The 16,426-nt window shown below is 36.9% G+C and overlaps 1 protein-coding gene across 28 annotated transcripts in view; it reads right to left on the reverse strand.

The window, feature by feature from the left end:
• CEP112 (centrosomal protein 112) overlaps window positions 1–16,426 on the reverse strand; it is a 521,685-nt gene that overhangs the window by 363,684 nt on the left and 141,575 nt on the right. For all 28 annotated transcript variants that reach the window (XM_051825862.2, XM_070060425.1, XM_070060419.1 and 25 more), the window contains 5 exons: window positions 14,990–15,144; window positions 14,552–14,681; window positions 13,861–13,953; window positions 13,080–13,139; window positions 2,430–2,509 (listed from right to left, as the gene is read on the reverse strand). In XM_051825862.2, coding sequence (XP_051681822.2) covers window positions 2,430–2,509; window positions 13,080–13,139; window positions 13,861–13,953; window positions 14,552–14,681; window positions 14,990–15,144 — 518 coding nt within the window. The remainder of the gene's footprint in view (window positions 1–2,429; window positions 2,510–13,079; window positions 13,140–13,860; window positions 13,954–14,551; window positions 14,682–14,989; window positions 15,145–16,426) is intronic.

Genomic DNA, 16,426 nt, shown 5'->3' on the forward strand with positions numbered 1-16,426 from the left:
TCTTCTCTGATATCATCTATACATTCAGCATGAATGAAGAAATAAATGAAAAAGAGAATACTTTCATGAATAAATAATGCTACATTCTAAAACAGAAATTTTTCACTTTTGTGAATATTTATTAAAGAAAAATGTTGCTAATATTAATGGCAAGTTTCTGTATCATATAGCTGTCTTATCATATGGCCGTCTTTTAGCAAAATGGAACTGTGTCTGATTCAAGTGGGTCTAACATTATTCTTATATTCAGAAGCAGTAGCAGTTGTCCCCTTAAAACTATATTTCTTTGGCAAGAAGCCAGGTTTCTGTTTACGTTGAGGCTCAGACCACACAGTAACTACACTGTTACTTGCAGACTGTCCTTGTTCTGCTGGGTGCTGTACTACCAAGACCATCCCAGACATTCAGTCAAAATGAAGACATCACCTATGAGGGAAGTAGGAAAAACAAATCTGCAGGGGATTTCATGTAAAATTTCAAAATGGTTCTTGGAACTCCAAGTAAAATTCAGTATTTTGGCAAAGAATTTTCAAGCCCCTGAACAGCAATACATGGCACAGAAAAGGGTTGTGTTTTATATATAGAAAACTATGGGAGCTTCAGGGCTCTCTGACTGTCTATCAGGCAACATTAAAATATACTATATTGATTTACACATGAACTCTTAATATCCCATTGGAAAAAAAAAAACTTCCATAATTCTAATTGTACTTACTGTCAACAATTTAATACCTAGTTCCTCTTAGTACTTAAGTGCCTAAACTGGACTGTAGGATTGTTAAGAAAATCATTATAGGGCGGCGCTGTGGGGTAGCGGGTAAAGCTGTTGCCTGCAGTGCCAGCATCCCATATGGGTGCCAGTTCGAGTTCCGGCTGCTCCACTTCTGATCCAGCTCTCTGCTATGGCCTGGGAAAGCAGTAGAAGATGGCCCAAGTCCTTGGGCCCCTGGATCCGTGTGGGAGATCTGGAAGAAGCTCTCCGCTCCTGGCTTCGGATGGGTGCAGCTCCGGCCGTTGTGGCCATCTGGGAGTAAACCAGTGGATGGAAGACTTCTCTCCCCCTCTGCCTCTCCTTCTCTCTCTGTGTAACTCTGACTTTCAAGAAAATAAATAAATCTTTTTTTTTTAAAGAAAATCATTATCATTTGAACTCTATCTTTAAACTTTTTATTTCTTTTAGTGTGATACTGCAATAACAAACATTATAGCTACTAACTGAATATTTGTTGATTTACTAGTATTTAAGTCTTTTAGAGATATAAGATATTAATCAACAAATTAATGAAGACAGAATAAAGAAATTACAAAAAAAAAAAAAACAAGGGAAAAATAGTACAAAAGACAAAGGGTATAGTAAATTGAAAAGTTAACGAAATCTTCATGAAGAAAGCTGTTCATCAATATTTCAGGAGGAAAACATGAATTAATGAGGAATAAAGGTAAGGGACACAGCCCATTAAGAAAAGCAAGACTACCCTAAGTTCTGTCGTTATTCAAGTCAAGAGTAGAAGACACAGGTTTAAGGTTTGATGAATATCATCATTCTTTCCTGATTTCACCCTTCACACACTTGGTGATTTGAACAAATAAGCAGTAAGTTCTTGCATAGATTTAAAAATAGTTACCTTGTCATCTATGAGGGCATAAATTATTTTAACACGTTCTATTCAGCCACTGACCCAAAACATTTTACTAACAAGCAGACTGAGGAAGAGAGAAAATGGTTATGCAGTCTTCCCAGACAGAATCTGATCCTACATTTATCTGATCCCAAGTTTTCTTTTTGGCTGTTCTATCATTCCTACTCAAAGGTTTGGAGAAGTAAGAAAAAATGGAACTGGCTGACTCTCTGGGAATGAGTTAGATACATTAAGGACATGGAGGTTTCCCTCTTAAATCACTTTTTCGGTCAGGTACCCTGCTGAAAATAAGAAATGAACGATAGAACCAACACAAATTAATCCACAGCAAGACTCTTATCAGGGGGTCAGCACTGTGGCACAGTGGGTTAAAGCTCCGGCCTGCAGTGTCGACATCTCATACAGGCGCTGGTTCAAGTCCTGGCTGCTCCATTAATGATCCTGCTTCTTGCTAATGCATCTGGGAAGGCATCAGAGGGTGGCCCAAGTCCTGGGCCCCTGCACCCATGTGGGAGACCTGAAAGAAGCTTTTGGCTTTTGGCTTCTGGCCTCGGATCGGCCCAGCTCTGGTCATTGTGGCCATTTGGGGAATGAACCAGCAGATGGAAGACTTTTCTCTCTCCCTCTGTCTCTATCTCTCTCTGTAACTCTTTCAAATAAATAAAATAAGTCTTTTTTTTTTTTAAAAAGACTCATAAAAATATGTTTAAATTCTAGATACCAGTTACTAGTTGGATCATATTTTAGTTATAAGAGCATTTTTATTAAATGTATTATAAGTTTACTTACTTCATAACTTCCTCGAACTTGAGAATTTTCTTTTGGGCATCTTCTTTTTCTTTATCAAGTTCACTCTGTAAGTCATGAACCTGCCATGACAAAGACATGCAAAATTTACTGGAACACAAGTACAGTTTACTCAAATGATAACTATAATTAAACAATAATCTCCAAATTTTAATATAAAATTAGGTCTAAATATCTCAAAATGGAAATTTGGTCCACCGTAATCATTTACCATAGAAAGATTTCAATACTTTACTCCCAACCCTTCTCTTCAAAGTTAATAATCGCTTCAACCTTTCTGCATGAGAATTCTCTTAAAACTGATATCTAAAGAACTCAAAAAAGGAGAAGTCAATTTCAGATTTATTAAAATTACATTTTAGCCAAAAGAAACGAGTCTCACAGGATCCAAGAGAATACCACAGTGTGTCGACATTCCCCCAACACCTAAGTAAGGGTTATGATGATGTAGCCTGCTGTATCTCATTCACTGCTTGGGATGATTTCTATAACCATCTACAGAGTTTGGGAGGAGATCCCTCCAGCATGACTCTTCCCCAAATGGAGCATCCTTTGAATAACCAGGATCTTAAAATATGAAAGGAACTTTTTAAAAAAATTACTTATTTGAAAGTCAGAGTTACACAAAGAGAGAAGGAGAGACAGAGAGTAAGGTCATCTATCCGCTGGTTCACTCTCCAATTTGCTGCAATGGCCGGAGCTGCAGTGGTCCAAAGCCAGGAGCCAAGATCCAGAAACCTCTTCAGGGTCTCCCATGTGGGTTCAGGGGCCCAAGCAGTTGGGTCATCTTCCTCTGCATTCCCAGGCCATGGCAAAGAGCTGGATCAAAAGTGGAGCAACCAGGACGCGAACTGGCGCCCATGTGGGATGCCGGCACTGCAGGCGGCAGCTTTACCTGCTCAGCACAACGCCAGCCCCTGAAAGAAATTTTGATACAGCTAGATGGAGAGGGAGGAGGAATGCAGTGGCCAATGTTTCACAAACCTGGCAACCGCTAGTGCAGGGCTTAGCTGGTAGGTAAGAAAGCCCAAGTCCCTAAACGGGGTAGGAACACCCACTACAGACCTAGTAGCAACCATGTGGAGGCTGAAAGCAAAGCCAGTGGGCAGTGGGGATGAGAGAGGAATGACAAGCGCAGTAACACGCTATGATAAACCTGAGTCAGGCCATGCCCAACACCCTCTAATTACATAGCGCTGCAGTGTGGACAGGGACTCACTTAATTCAAACCCTGTATTCTCTGATTTCTTTTACACTTCTCTTGTACTCTTCTACTCTGGTGTTCTAGTATAATTAATTGATTGATTAAATCAAATGCTTGTAAACAGAAGGGAAAGAACAAATTTTTCATGATGATATCAAAAGAGTACTGATGGCTGCTAAGATGGCACCAACTAAAGTGAGAAAAAAATGACAAGCAAAGAGAAAATGTTGGGGGACAGGATGGGTGATCAGAGAATTAGGAGATGGGACTTCTCTACCCTATATTTTAAATGATAAACTTAGACATTTTCATAAAAGGGGGCCAGGGTTGTGGTGCAGCAGGAAAGCCTCCTGACAGTATCACTGGTTCAAATCCTAGCCACTCCACTTCTGATCCAACTCCATGCTGATGTGCCTGGGAAAGCAGTGGAGGATGGCCCAAGTGCTGGGCCCCTGCCATCCACATTGGAGACCTGGATGGAGTTCCAGGCTCCTGGCTTCGGCCTGGCCCAGCCCTGGCCATTGAGGACACAGAACCAGTGGATAAATGATGCCTCTCTGTCTCTCCTTCTCTCTCTGGAACTCTGCCTTTCAAATAAATCAATAAACCTTTTTTTTTTTAAACAAAAACAAAAAACAGAATGTTTCATAAAGAATATTTTTTCTTACCAGGAAGAGAAAGAACAATTTGCCTTGCAAATTTTTACCATTACATTTACCTTACATGAGAAAAAAAGAAAAGTGTGTTCAAAATTTTACCAGGCTCAAGATATGCTTATTGTCTTATTATTTTAGATCCCTAATGTGTTCCAGATTAAGCATGTTACTTGGAGGATAAACATTACTGATGTAACTAAAGCACCATTCTTATTTTATTTTTTGAATTTTATTTAAATTTATTTATATTCATTTTATCTGAAAGAGAGAGAGAGAGAGCGATCAATCTTCCATCTGCTGGATCACTCCCAAAATGACAACAACAGCCAGGGCTAGCCAAAGCCAAAGCCAGGAGCTAAGGACTCCATCCAGGTCTTGCACGGGGGTGGCAGGAACCCAAGTACTTAAGCCTACATCTGCTGCCTACTGGGTGCCTTAAGCAGGAAGATGAAGCATGTGATTTTTATCCTTCTTTCAGTTAATGTGGGGTGTATACTGAATATTCATTGTATTACACAGATAAAACCATTTGATTATGGTGTCGTGGTCCTTTTAATATGCTGTTGAATTCAGTTTAGAATTTTGTCAAGGATTTTTGTATTCATGTTCATCAGCATATTAGCCTGTAGTTTTTCTTCTCTGTCCTTGCAGAAGTTTTAAATTTCAAAAACAATGCTATAAAGATTTCACAATTAATTTTAACCTATATTTCTCTAATATTCTACAAGTAAAAAAATCAACTTCTATGTCCTATTTCAAAATAATAACTTAGTTCATATTTACTTCTCTGTCTCCAAGATATTTTCATTTCTTTTACATAAATTGGAAATGCTTATCCAAGTGGTAGCTTTAACTTGTTCTTTATAACTTTGCATACTGTCTCTCTCAAGAATATCTCCTGACATTCACAGCGTTTTAGATCATGTACATAATATTAAAATTTACCTCTATTTTACTTAATTTTCATATTCACCACTATTCTTTTTTCATTCTTGTTTTTTATTCTGTGCTAATTTGATTTTTCACTTATCCTTGTGTTGATTAAAGTACTTCATATAGGGGCCAGTACTGTGGCATAGCAGGCAAAACCACCACCTGCAGTGAAGGCATCCTATATGGGCACTGGTTTGAGTTTCAGCTGCTCTACTTCGGATCCAGCTCTCTGCTTTGGCCTGGAAATGCAGTAGAAGATGGCCCAAGTCCTTGGGCCCCTGCACCCAGGTGGGGGACCCAGAAGAAGCTCCTGGCTTCTGGTTTTTGGCTTCAGATAGGCCCAGCTCCAGCCACTGCAGATATCTGGGGAGTGAACCAGCAGATGCAGCATCTTTCTCTCTGACTCTCTGCCTATGCATCACTCTAACTCTGCCTTTAAAATAAATAAAGAAATCCTTTTTTTAGAAGAGTTTTATATACTAATTTAATTTTCAAAACTACTGTCTTAGTGATGCATTTATCTTCTGCAGCTGTGATACTCAACAACGCCACTCTGTTGCCCTCACACATGAAGGAAAATGTTGAGTGGAAGATTCTTAGGTCACAACATTTTGGCCTAGAAACACAGCCTATGTCACACTATTGTTTCTAGACATTCAGATTTACAACTAAGAAAACTGAAGTCACCTAGGTTTTGCTCTTCCTTCTCCCTAGTCTGGACACTCACTGCACTGCAATTCAAATTTCCTTTTATCTTTAGTGATTTTTTATCTGATAAAATGTAACTCTTATAAATCTGTATATGTACGCCTTCTGAAAAGTTCACTCATAGCTTTATTTTTGTGTTAATTTATTCTAAGCCCTCCTTCAGAAACATCAACTGTTGAGTACTGGTTTTCTATTTTCTGTCGTAGTATCATCTTTCTCAACATTTTTGATTCTTGGGGCTGGCGTGGTGGTAACTGGGTTAATCCACCACAGGCTTTCCCACATCAGAGCATCCCTTCATGTCCCGGGTGCTCTATTTCCGATCCGGCTCCCTGCTAACACACCTGGGAAAGCAGCAGGAGACGACGCAAGTACTTGGGCCCCTGAAACTCATGCAGGAGACTCAAGCAGAATTCCTGGCTCCTGGCTCCTGGCTCTGGTCTGGCCTACTCCCCAGCCATTGCAGCCATTTGGGGAGCGAATCCGTGGTTGGAAGGTCTCTCCCCTCTCTGTCTGCCTTTCAAATAAATAAAATAATTCTTTACAAAGTTTTTTTGATTCTTTGTCACTTTCCTTTGCAGCCTGTAAAATAACTATGTTTTTCCTCAGATCACTTACTTCTTTACAACACCTGTTCTAACCCAGGCAGATCCAATGTGGGTTTAAATCCACTATTGTGCTTCTAGTTGCCTTACGATCCTCCTCCTGAACTGCCTCTCTCTCTCTTTCTCTCTCTCTCTCTCTCTCTCTCTCTCTCTCTCACACACACACACACACACACACACACACACTCTATACCTCTTTCTATATTGCGCTTTTCAAATAAATGTCTTTAAAAAAAAGGAAAAAGAAATGGCTCCTGAATTGCTATTATTCCTAGTTTTTGTTATTTTTTAAAAAATTTTATTTGAAAAGCAGAGAGATGGACAGAGAGAGATCTTCCATGAGCTGGTTTACTCCTCCAAATGCCCACCAAAACCAGGGCTGGGTCAGGCTTAAGGCTGGAAGGAGAAACTCTACCTGGGTCTTCCACGTGGTGGCAGGAACCCACCTACCTGAGTCATCCTCTGCTGCCTTCCAGGGTGTACATTAGCAGACAATGGGATTAGAAGCAGAGGAACCCCAAACTAGGCCCTCTCAAACGGAATTAAGGTGTCCCAAGTGGCGACCTCAGCACGGCACCAAATGCCGGTCCTCTTCTAAGTGTTTTTTATCACTCCTTATTCTATCTAACCTCTGTCACATCTCAGCTGCTACTTCTTGAGGATGGTCAGCGTGCCAACTGAAGCACCTTGAGTTAATTTACTGCTTCCAAAACTGTCAGAACCATGCTTATGTGAGAACTAAACTACCTGTGTGGCAGAACAAGGGACTTCCCTCCGAGTTCCACATGTACTTGTCAACACACACATTTTTGAGCTGGGGGTTCCTTAGAATCTAGAAGCTGCTTCCCATTTATTTTTATATCCTGAGCACCCAGCACAACCTGACCTATACTACAATAGTCAAGAAACGCTGTTCTTGGTTTGTTTTTTCTTAACTGAGTACATTTTTATTGTATGCATAGTACATTTTTAGTTTTTACCTATATCACATACAGTAGTGAGTTACAGATAAATACAATAAGTAAAAAAAAATTGCGCATGGATCTCAAAAAAACAGAAATTAGAGATTAATACTCTAGTTGAGTTTTTAAAATCTGTTATTAGGGCTGGCGCTGTGGCACAGCAGGTTAACGCCCTGGCCTGAAGTGCTGGCATCCCATATGGACGCCGTTTCAAGTCCTGGCTGCTCCACTTTCCCATCCAGCTCTCTGCTATGGCCTGGGAAAGCAGTAGAAGATGACCAAGGTCCTTGGGCCCCTGCACCTGCGTGGGAGACCCAGAAGAAGCTCCTGGCTCCTGGCTTCAGATCGGCACAGCTCCAGCTTTTGCGGCCATTTGGGGAGTGAACCAGTGGATGGAAGACCTCTCTCTCTGCCTTTCCTCTCTCTGTGTAACTCTGACTTTCAAATAAATAAATAAATCTTTAAAATAAATAAAATAAAATCTTTTATTTTTGCATAAAAAATAAAGAACAAGTCACTTAGAAAGAGATAATGCTAGGTGCCAGCATTGTGGCATAGTGGTTTAAGCTACCATATTTGACACCAGAATCCCTTTTCTGAGTAATGGTTCAAGTCCTGGCTTCTCTGTTGCTAATCCAGTGCCCTGCTAATGCATCAGAGAAAACAGTCAAAGATGGTCCAAGTGCTTGAACCTCTACTACCATGTGGGAAATATGGATCAAGTTCCAGACTCCTGGATTTGGCCCAGCTCTGATCTGGCTATTTCAGCCATCTGGGGAGTGAACAAGCAATTGAAGATATCCCTACCCCTTCCTCCCTCTCTGTTGCTCTGCCTCTCCTTTTTTTTTTTTTTTTTTTTTAAAGAGATCATGCTATTGGCAAACTTTCCTTTTAAAGGTACTAATGATAGCATAGAATAAGACTTGAACTAATGTGCTCGTAAACCTTTCCCCACTACATATTGTTAATATAAAAATGAATTTAAGAGTAATAAGTGATGAAAATACAAACCAGATAGTCAAGAATACATAATATATTCTCAAACAGAATTATCTACTATAAAAATGATTTAAGTAGTCATAAGCACAATTATTAAAAATATATTTAATCCGTTGTATTCCAAGAATATTAGTAATCAAGAAAGGAGGACTTGGGTAAGTAAAAAAGAGATTTTCCATGTATCAGGAAGTAGACATAGTGTGTAGACACCATTGAATAGTAGAGAGCGCAGAATGGTGCTGGACCAAACACCATACAGCGACCTACTCTACCAGGTCTTTAACTGCCCTAACCTTCTTGATATAAAAAGTACAGGGGTCTGGGTCACATGATTTATATAAATCTATTCATGGCCCAATTGCATTTTTTTAAGCTTCAGAAAAGACATACGTCCTCTTAAAATCATGTCAGTAGTAGCTGAAAAAATACTAACAAATGTACGTAAAGCTGTATAAATGTTTCATTATTTTAGGCATAACTCAAAGAAATACACATGAATGATAGCTCTTGGAATAACTACACTTTAACGGTTTTAAATTCCATCAGACATTACACCTTATTTGTTAAGCAGCTATCTCAGAGGGATTTTAAGTAGATATTTCAATTGTGGCACATTTTAGAATACACACGCTTAAAATCTGTCTCCTGCACTTCTCTGGTTAAACAGCACCATCTTTTACTCTCTGGTGCCTGTTTGGAAAACAAGCAATAGGTTATTTGTAGGAGGCAGGTGTTTCCTTGCTAGTAAAATCATTTAGCCTAACCATTTCCTGATTTAGCAGATTAGGACACTTCATCAAACAATGACATTTAGTTTTACTACCTATTATTTGTTTGATGTTCAAAGATCTGAAGAGCAGGCCATAGCCACCAGAGATCAATAAGGACCATTAGATAATATGTGTGTGCTTAAATTAGGGACAGCATCTGATGCTGTTCCTTTTACCTCAAAGACAAGCGGGAATGGTATGCTCCCTTCCTGCTGCTTTCTCAGAGGCATGAGGAAATAATGTCATTCAGATGGCATTTCCCTTCCTGAACAGACATTCAGAACCGAGTTTATACCACAAGTTATTGAATGTGCACACCTGTAACACAGCCTCACAAACAAAAGCCCTATACATCCCATTGAGCTATCCGGTTACACAGTCTAGGGCTATGTAAGATTTATGTCAGCTCTTTGAGCAGTCAAAAAGGATATTCCCTGAGGGGGGTGCAAGACATCAAATCTTCAAGGCTTGAGATCACAGCAGGTTTAATAAAGAAAGAAGAACAGATGTCAATTTAAAAGGGAGAGATTATGGAATTAATTGTAAAACAAAAAGTGACATGCTGAGCAACAGTTTTTTCCAATATAAATAATGTTAGGAACATATGCAATATGAATAAATATGGGTATTTTTCTTGTAAAAGTTGCTATTATTTTAAACAAATCTTATTGACTTTGAAAACAATTAACACACTTAGGTTATTTATTGGAAAACTAGGCCAAATGATACTTCACAGAAAGGGAACAGCTGTAATTATGATGCCTAGTGAAAAAGAATTTCAGTCTGCTCCCTGAAGTAAATAGAACAGGAATGGTCTGAAAATTACTGAATAACAATGAATGTAGCTAGAATAATCCCTTTCTTGTAAATGTTCATCAGGGATTGATAGCAGAAGCCTGTTCAGTTAGTGGCTAACAACCCAAAAAAAGACAGTGGCAAGAGGAAGAGGACTTTATCTATTTAGCTAACAGTCTTCAGTAGGACTTTTAAAAAGTTTGGGAGAGGAATACACTTTTTTTAATAGAAAACTTTTATTTAATAAATATAAATTTCAAAAGTACAACTTTTGGATTATAGCAGTTCTTCCCCCCATAACCACCCTACCACCTGCAAACCATCCCAGCTCCTACTCCCTTCATTATAAGATTCATTTTTAATTATCTTTATATACAGAAGATCAACTCTATACTAAGTAAAGATTTCAACAGTTTGCACCCACACAGAAACACAAAGTATAAAGCACTGTTTGAAGATTAGTTTTACCGTTAATTCTCATAGTACAACTCATTAAGGACAGAGGTCCTACATGGGGAGTAAGTACACAGTGAATCCTGTTGTTGGTTTAACAATTGACACTCTTTTTTATGACATCAGTAATCACCCAAGGCTCTTGTCATGAGCTGCCAAGGTTATAGAAGCCTCTTGAGTTCACAAACTCCGACCTTATTTAGACAAGGCCATAATCAAAGTGGAAGTTCTCTCCTCCCTTCAGAGAAAGGTACCTCCTTCTTTGATGGCCCTTTCTTTCCACTGGGATCTCACTCAAAGAGATCTTTCATATAGGTCATTTTTTGCCACAGTGTCCTGGCTTTCCATGCCTGAGAAACTCTCATGGGTTTTTTAGCCAAATCTGAATGCCTTAAGGGCTGATTCTGAGGCCAGAGTGCTGTTTAGGGCATTTGTCATTCTATGAGTCTGCTGTGTATCCCACTTGCCCTGTTGAGTCATTCTCTCTTTTTTATTATATCAATTATTAGTAGTAGATACTGGTCTTATTTATGTGATCCCTGTGACAGTTAATTCTATCTTTATGATCAGTTATGAACTTAAACTGATCATTTTAACTAGTAAGATGGCATTGGTACCTGCCAACTTAATGAGATTTGGAGTCCCATGGCAAGTTTTTAGCTTTACCCTTAGGGGTAAGTCCGAGGGAGCATATGCAAAACTGCGTATCTCCTCAACCTAAATGCCCATCAACAGAAGATTGGATAAAGAAATTATGGGATATGTACCCTATGGAATACTACACAGCAGTAAAAAAAAATGAAATCTGGTCAATTGCAACAAAATGGAGAAATCTGGAAAACATCATGTTGAGTCCCAAAGGGACAAATATCATATGTTCTCTCTAATCGGTGACAACTAACTGGGTACCTAAAAGGAAACCTGTAGAAGTGAAACTGACATTATGAGAAGCAATGACTTAATCAGCCCTTGTCCTGACTATTAAGGAACAGCTGACTATTTTATTCTTTTTAGTATTTTCTTTTTCTACTTAATACCATTGTTTGAACTCTTTCATTAACACACAATTGTTCTTAGGTGTTTAAATCCAACTGAAAATTGATCCCTGTTAAAAATAAGAGTAGGAATACACTCTTTTACAATCAGTAATGCATGTCTTTCTCCTAGCCACCAGCCCACCCATCTCCCACATGCACCCATGGTACACAGATACCACCTCTTAGGAAGAGGGCTGAGCACAGAGTGTTAACAGAGCAGGTGGCCAGGAAGGCCTTCCTTAAACGATGGGAAGCCAGAGACCTGGCCCAAGAATGATCATGGGCTAACAAGTACACCCAGAGAATCTGGAAGCCTTACACAGAGGGGAGCAAGGTTTATGCTAATGCATGTTCTTCTTTTGGTAAGTAAAATATTTATGAAGCTGCATGGCTCAGCAGTAGAAACTGCACAAAAAATTATTTATTTCAATTAAAGCAATATTTTCCCTTCCTATTTGGATCTCATTCTGTAGATATGAAATATACTTAAGATCCTACATGAAAAAAGACTTGAGAGCTTGCACCAATAGGAAAAGTTACTGCAATTCTGAAGAGCACATATGCAGGTCAATACATGTCAGAGAAATGCTCAGTTTCCTAAATGACAGAAACACTACTTTTCCTATACGTCAAGCTCCTAGAGCGCAGTCTATATCTAATTCATACTCAGTCTCGCTCCGGCATTTAATGGATATCTATGGAGTGATGATACTAATGGTTACACGTGGTATTACAAATTGCTTTAATAATTTTGTGATATGAATCATATTTAACTTTAATCTTTATGTATTTCAATTGTTGAAAGATTAACATTTTTATTATTTTCCAGGATATGTGTATTTTTAAAATAGATTAATTCAGTATGTGAGAACAGCAAGTAATTATAAAAGCAGCAATAAAATCTCTGCTATTGCAACCATTCCTTTTCCTTCCATGTCTTAGCAAACAACAATTCATAACTGAAGTTTCATAGTTACAAATCTATAGAACTCTGCCTAAGGTGTTGGTATATCAATAACTTCCCAGCAATTACTGATAACAAGGATATACTAACAAATGTCAGTAGAAACACTCACTATTCTAAATGTCAAGAAATGATTATTAATCAATTTTAAAGTTGTAACCAGTTCTTTCATTATTTTATGTTCTTTGGTTAAATATTTAAAGTTTTCATTGCACACATGATATAACAGAATAGAAAATAACTACAATTGATTATATCACATTTTCAATTGGTACAAAGAAAATATAATTTCAGAATATTATGAGAGGTTAAGATAATATTCTTTACTCATCAGTTTAATACAGAATTTTAATTTTGATATCAATAATTGAACTGAAGAAGGTGCTATTAATGTGAAAAATAACAAAGCAAAATTTAATTACTGCTTAGCTGAAATTAACTTAGAAACAAATTATTGTTTAAGTGTTAGAATTTATCATTTTATAAAATTCAGCACCAACCCACTTATTTGCTATTTCAAATGTTTTATAGCATCCCACAAATTACCTTTTTTTCATAGGTGCGTTTTAAATGACTTTTTTCCATTTCAAATTTGTTTTCTTGATCCTGTGAATGATAAATATTTTTATCATACTTAAAATTACTACTATAATCAATAAAATTGTTAATCTATTGAATTCAATAAATCTGTTCAATGTCAAACTATTTCAGGGTTTTACATATTCTTCAGAGTGCCCTGCCTACCCAGTTTTCCAAATCACAAATAGAAACTTCTGTAACTTTATATTATAAGGCATAAACATTTTAGTCATCAGTAGATGTCACTTCTTTCTTTACAGTGTAAGAGAACCTTTCCAATCTTAAGAATTAAGAGGTTACTTTAAAAACACCAACTAAATCAATATAAAAGTGATAAATTTGAAGTTATATACCACGCCTTAGTACTTTTTGACCACAGGGAAAATAGAAGTAAGATCTAAATAGAGTAGGCAGGTGAGTAGCTGGAGGACAGGACAGAAGTATTGGAAGAAACTCATTTTAAAGGGGTAAATTATTCCAAAATAACAGTATACCTAAATTAAAAGTTTGTTGCTAAGCTAATCTCAAAAACAAATCAATTTATTCTTTATTCTCCTTTATTCTCTACATCTCATTAGCTTTTACTTTTGTTAAGATAAAATGAAAAAGTATACAATGCAATTAATGAATCATAAATGGCTATTTGTATTTGAGTTTTTTAAAACTGACTCTGATTTGTATCTGTAAATCAAGAAAAGGAAAGGTGAGTTAGGGCCACTGTTCTTCTGTGGAGACGCACAAGACTCACCCTTAGTTGCTGCTTTCTTTGAAGTTCTGAATCCTGTAACTGCTGTTTTAATTGACAGATGTTCTGTTCTAATTCTTCAATCATACCAGATGCCTAGAAGGATTACAATAGTAATAAAAAGCAGAATATTGATTTTATAATTTCTGATTGAAAAAATACACCTATTATTCTCTCCCCATGAAAATTCAATAAGAATTAAATCTAAATTAAAATGTTTTAAAAAGACAGAACAAAAATTAATCTTTTAAAGTAAAATTATAAATTCTGCATAGTATATATAATAAAAATATAAAAATAAAAGCCTTACAGAAAACTTTTAAAATTGTACTTACAAAATTAAAGCATATCCAGGATTCCAAAACAATAACAATATATAAAGTTACTCCACAAAATGTTGTATTAACACACCTAAGAATTTCTTCTCATAATTTATGTTAACACTTTTAAAAACTTTGGTACTTAAAAGAGTTAATTTATCATAGCAGAAAGTTGCTTATTAAATACTAGGGTTGTGCTATAAATTAGACATCTAGCATTTTTAAAGTTTTAAATACCAATTAAATTCTTGATGCTCACTTATAAGAATAAAGAGAAGAAGAGACTAATTTCAAATGCCAAGCAATCAGCCTCTATGACCATATCTATGACCATAAGCTAAGTAAAATAAAGAACCTAAGAGTGTAAACACTACCTTAGAAGCTGAAAGTGCATGTTCTTGTTTCAGAATTGTTATATCAGCATTGTATTTGGTTTGTAATAATTTCATGTTTTGCTCATACTCATTTGCAAGATGATCTTTCTCTTTATGTAGTATGTTGCGCCTAAAAGCAATCAGAGAATCAAACAGAATTCTAATATTTTTAGAATCAATCACTAAAAGGAAATGTTTAATCAGCCAAAACCAAAGGTATTCTTTCAATATATCAAACATCTATATTTTTATCAATGTTTTCTAAACATTAGGCTTCTTGTGTTAAAAGGGGACTTAAAACAAATAAACAAACATCAACATTTAGGGTAGAAACTTCCCAAGGTTCAATGTACAACGTGTGATTAATTCTGGCAGATAATTTATAGACTTAATTTCAGTACTTTTTAGCAACATCTGATATTTGATTTCAGATCATACCTTGCCTTCACTTCTTGCAATTCACTACATGTAATCTGGTAACATCTTTCAAGTTCCTGCTTTTCTTGAATTAATTTCTGCCTCTGTAAATTACTGTTCTCTGCTTCTCCAGTCAGCTGCTGGACACGGGCCTCCAGTTCTTTGACTATTTGGTTCTAAAAGCATAGGTAATTGTTAAGAAAGCTTCTGCCTTGATAACACTTTTGTACCATTAAGGAAACTAAAGGAAATTCACAGCCTTATAAGAACAAAGAAAATGAATGCATCGTAAACTACAGTAGTAAAAATTAAATCAACCTCTTAACTAAGTCTTAAAAAATGCTTTCTACCATAAAACTAAGATCTTCATGGTTATATACGCCAAGCTATTCATTCATTTAATGACTACTTACAGAGTCTGGTAGATATTCCAGGATGTAGGCACTGAACAGTAAAGGAGTCAACGTCCCGATCCTCTATACCTCTTTTTCAGGTTAGATTTGTTAGGCAAGTATTTATCAGTTGTTGTTTTCTATTCCTTTAGCGTTTTAGAAACTTTTTAAAATTATAAATCAATGTTCTAATTTTTAAAGGTTTATTTATTTATTTGAAAGGTAGAGTTACAGAGGCAGGGGCAGAGAGAGAGAGAGAGAGAGAGAGAGAGAGAGGTCTTCCATCTGCTGGTTTCCCCCCGAAATGGCTGCAACGGTCAGAGTTGGGCTGATCTGAAGCCAGGAACCAGGAGCTTCTTCTGGGTCTCCCATTTAGGTGCAGGGGCCCAAGGCCATTTCTACTGCTTTCCCAAGCCGTAGCAGAGAGCTGGATAGGAAGTGCAGCAGCCCATGAGAGATGCCGGCACTACAACTGGCGGCTTTACCCACTGCACCACAGGGCCAGGCCCTGTAGTAATATTTTTTAAAAAGAGAGTCATAACCCCCAAATTTTAACACAGGGGTTATCAATAAGGGACCCACTTACTATTACAAAAGTATATAGGAATATTTTATTATATAGTTGTGATGTTAATGCACAAAATTTTCACTTCTTTAATTTTTTAATTTAAAAAAGGTCTTATTCACTTTTCACAGTATTCAAAATTATCACTCAACTAAATAATTTCTCTACTTGTTGATATTTTAAGTTATTTTTAATTTTTCACATTTGCAAGACTGTAATTTAAAACTTAGATAAAGGCATTTATGACCTTTTAGATATTTCCTCTAAAATCAGGGTACTCAAGCCATTAGCTGAAGGGATAATTAACTTCCAGCAAGTTTAAATAATTAGGAAAGGTAACTATGATGATGCACTCATCTATCTCTTTGTGGGTTTTCTAAAACTGTTAAACTGAACTTTAGATGTTAAATTATATTACAACCCTGACATCCTTTCTTCATTTTATCCTTTCATCACTGCAATACTCAATAGGTATATAAGTTAAATTTTGCTGTATAGTTT

Source organism: Oryctolagus cuniculus, chromosome 17 (genome assembly GCF_964237555.1).
Source record: "Oryctolagus cuniculus chromosome 17, mOryCun1.1, whole genome shotgun sequence".
NCBI lineage: Eukaryota > Metazoa > Chordata > Mammalia > Lagomorpha > Leporidae > Oryctolagus > Oryctolagus cuniculus.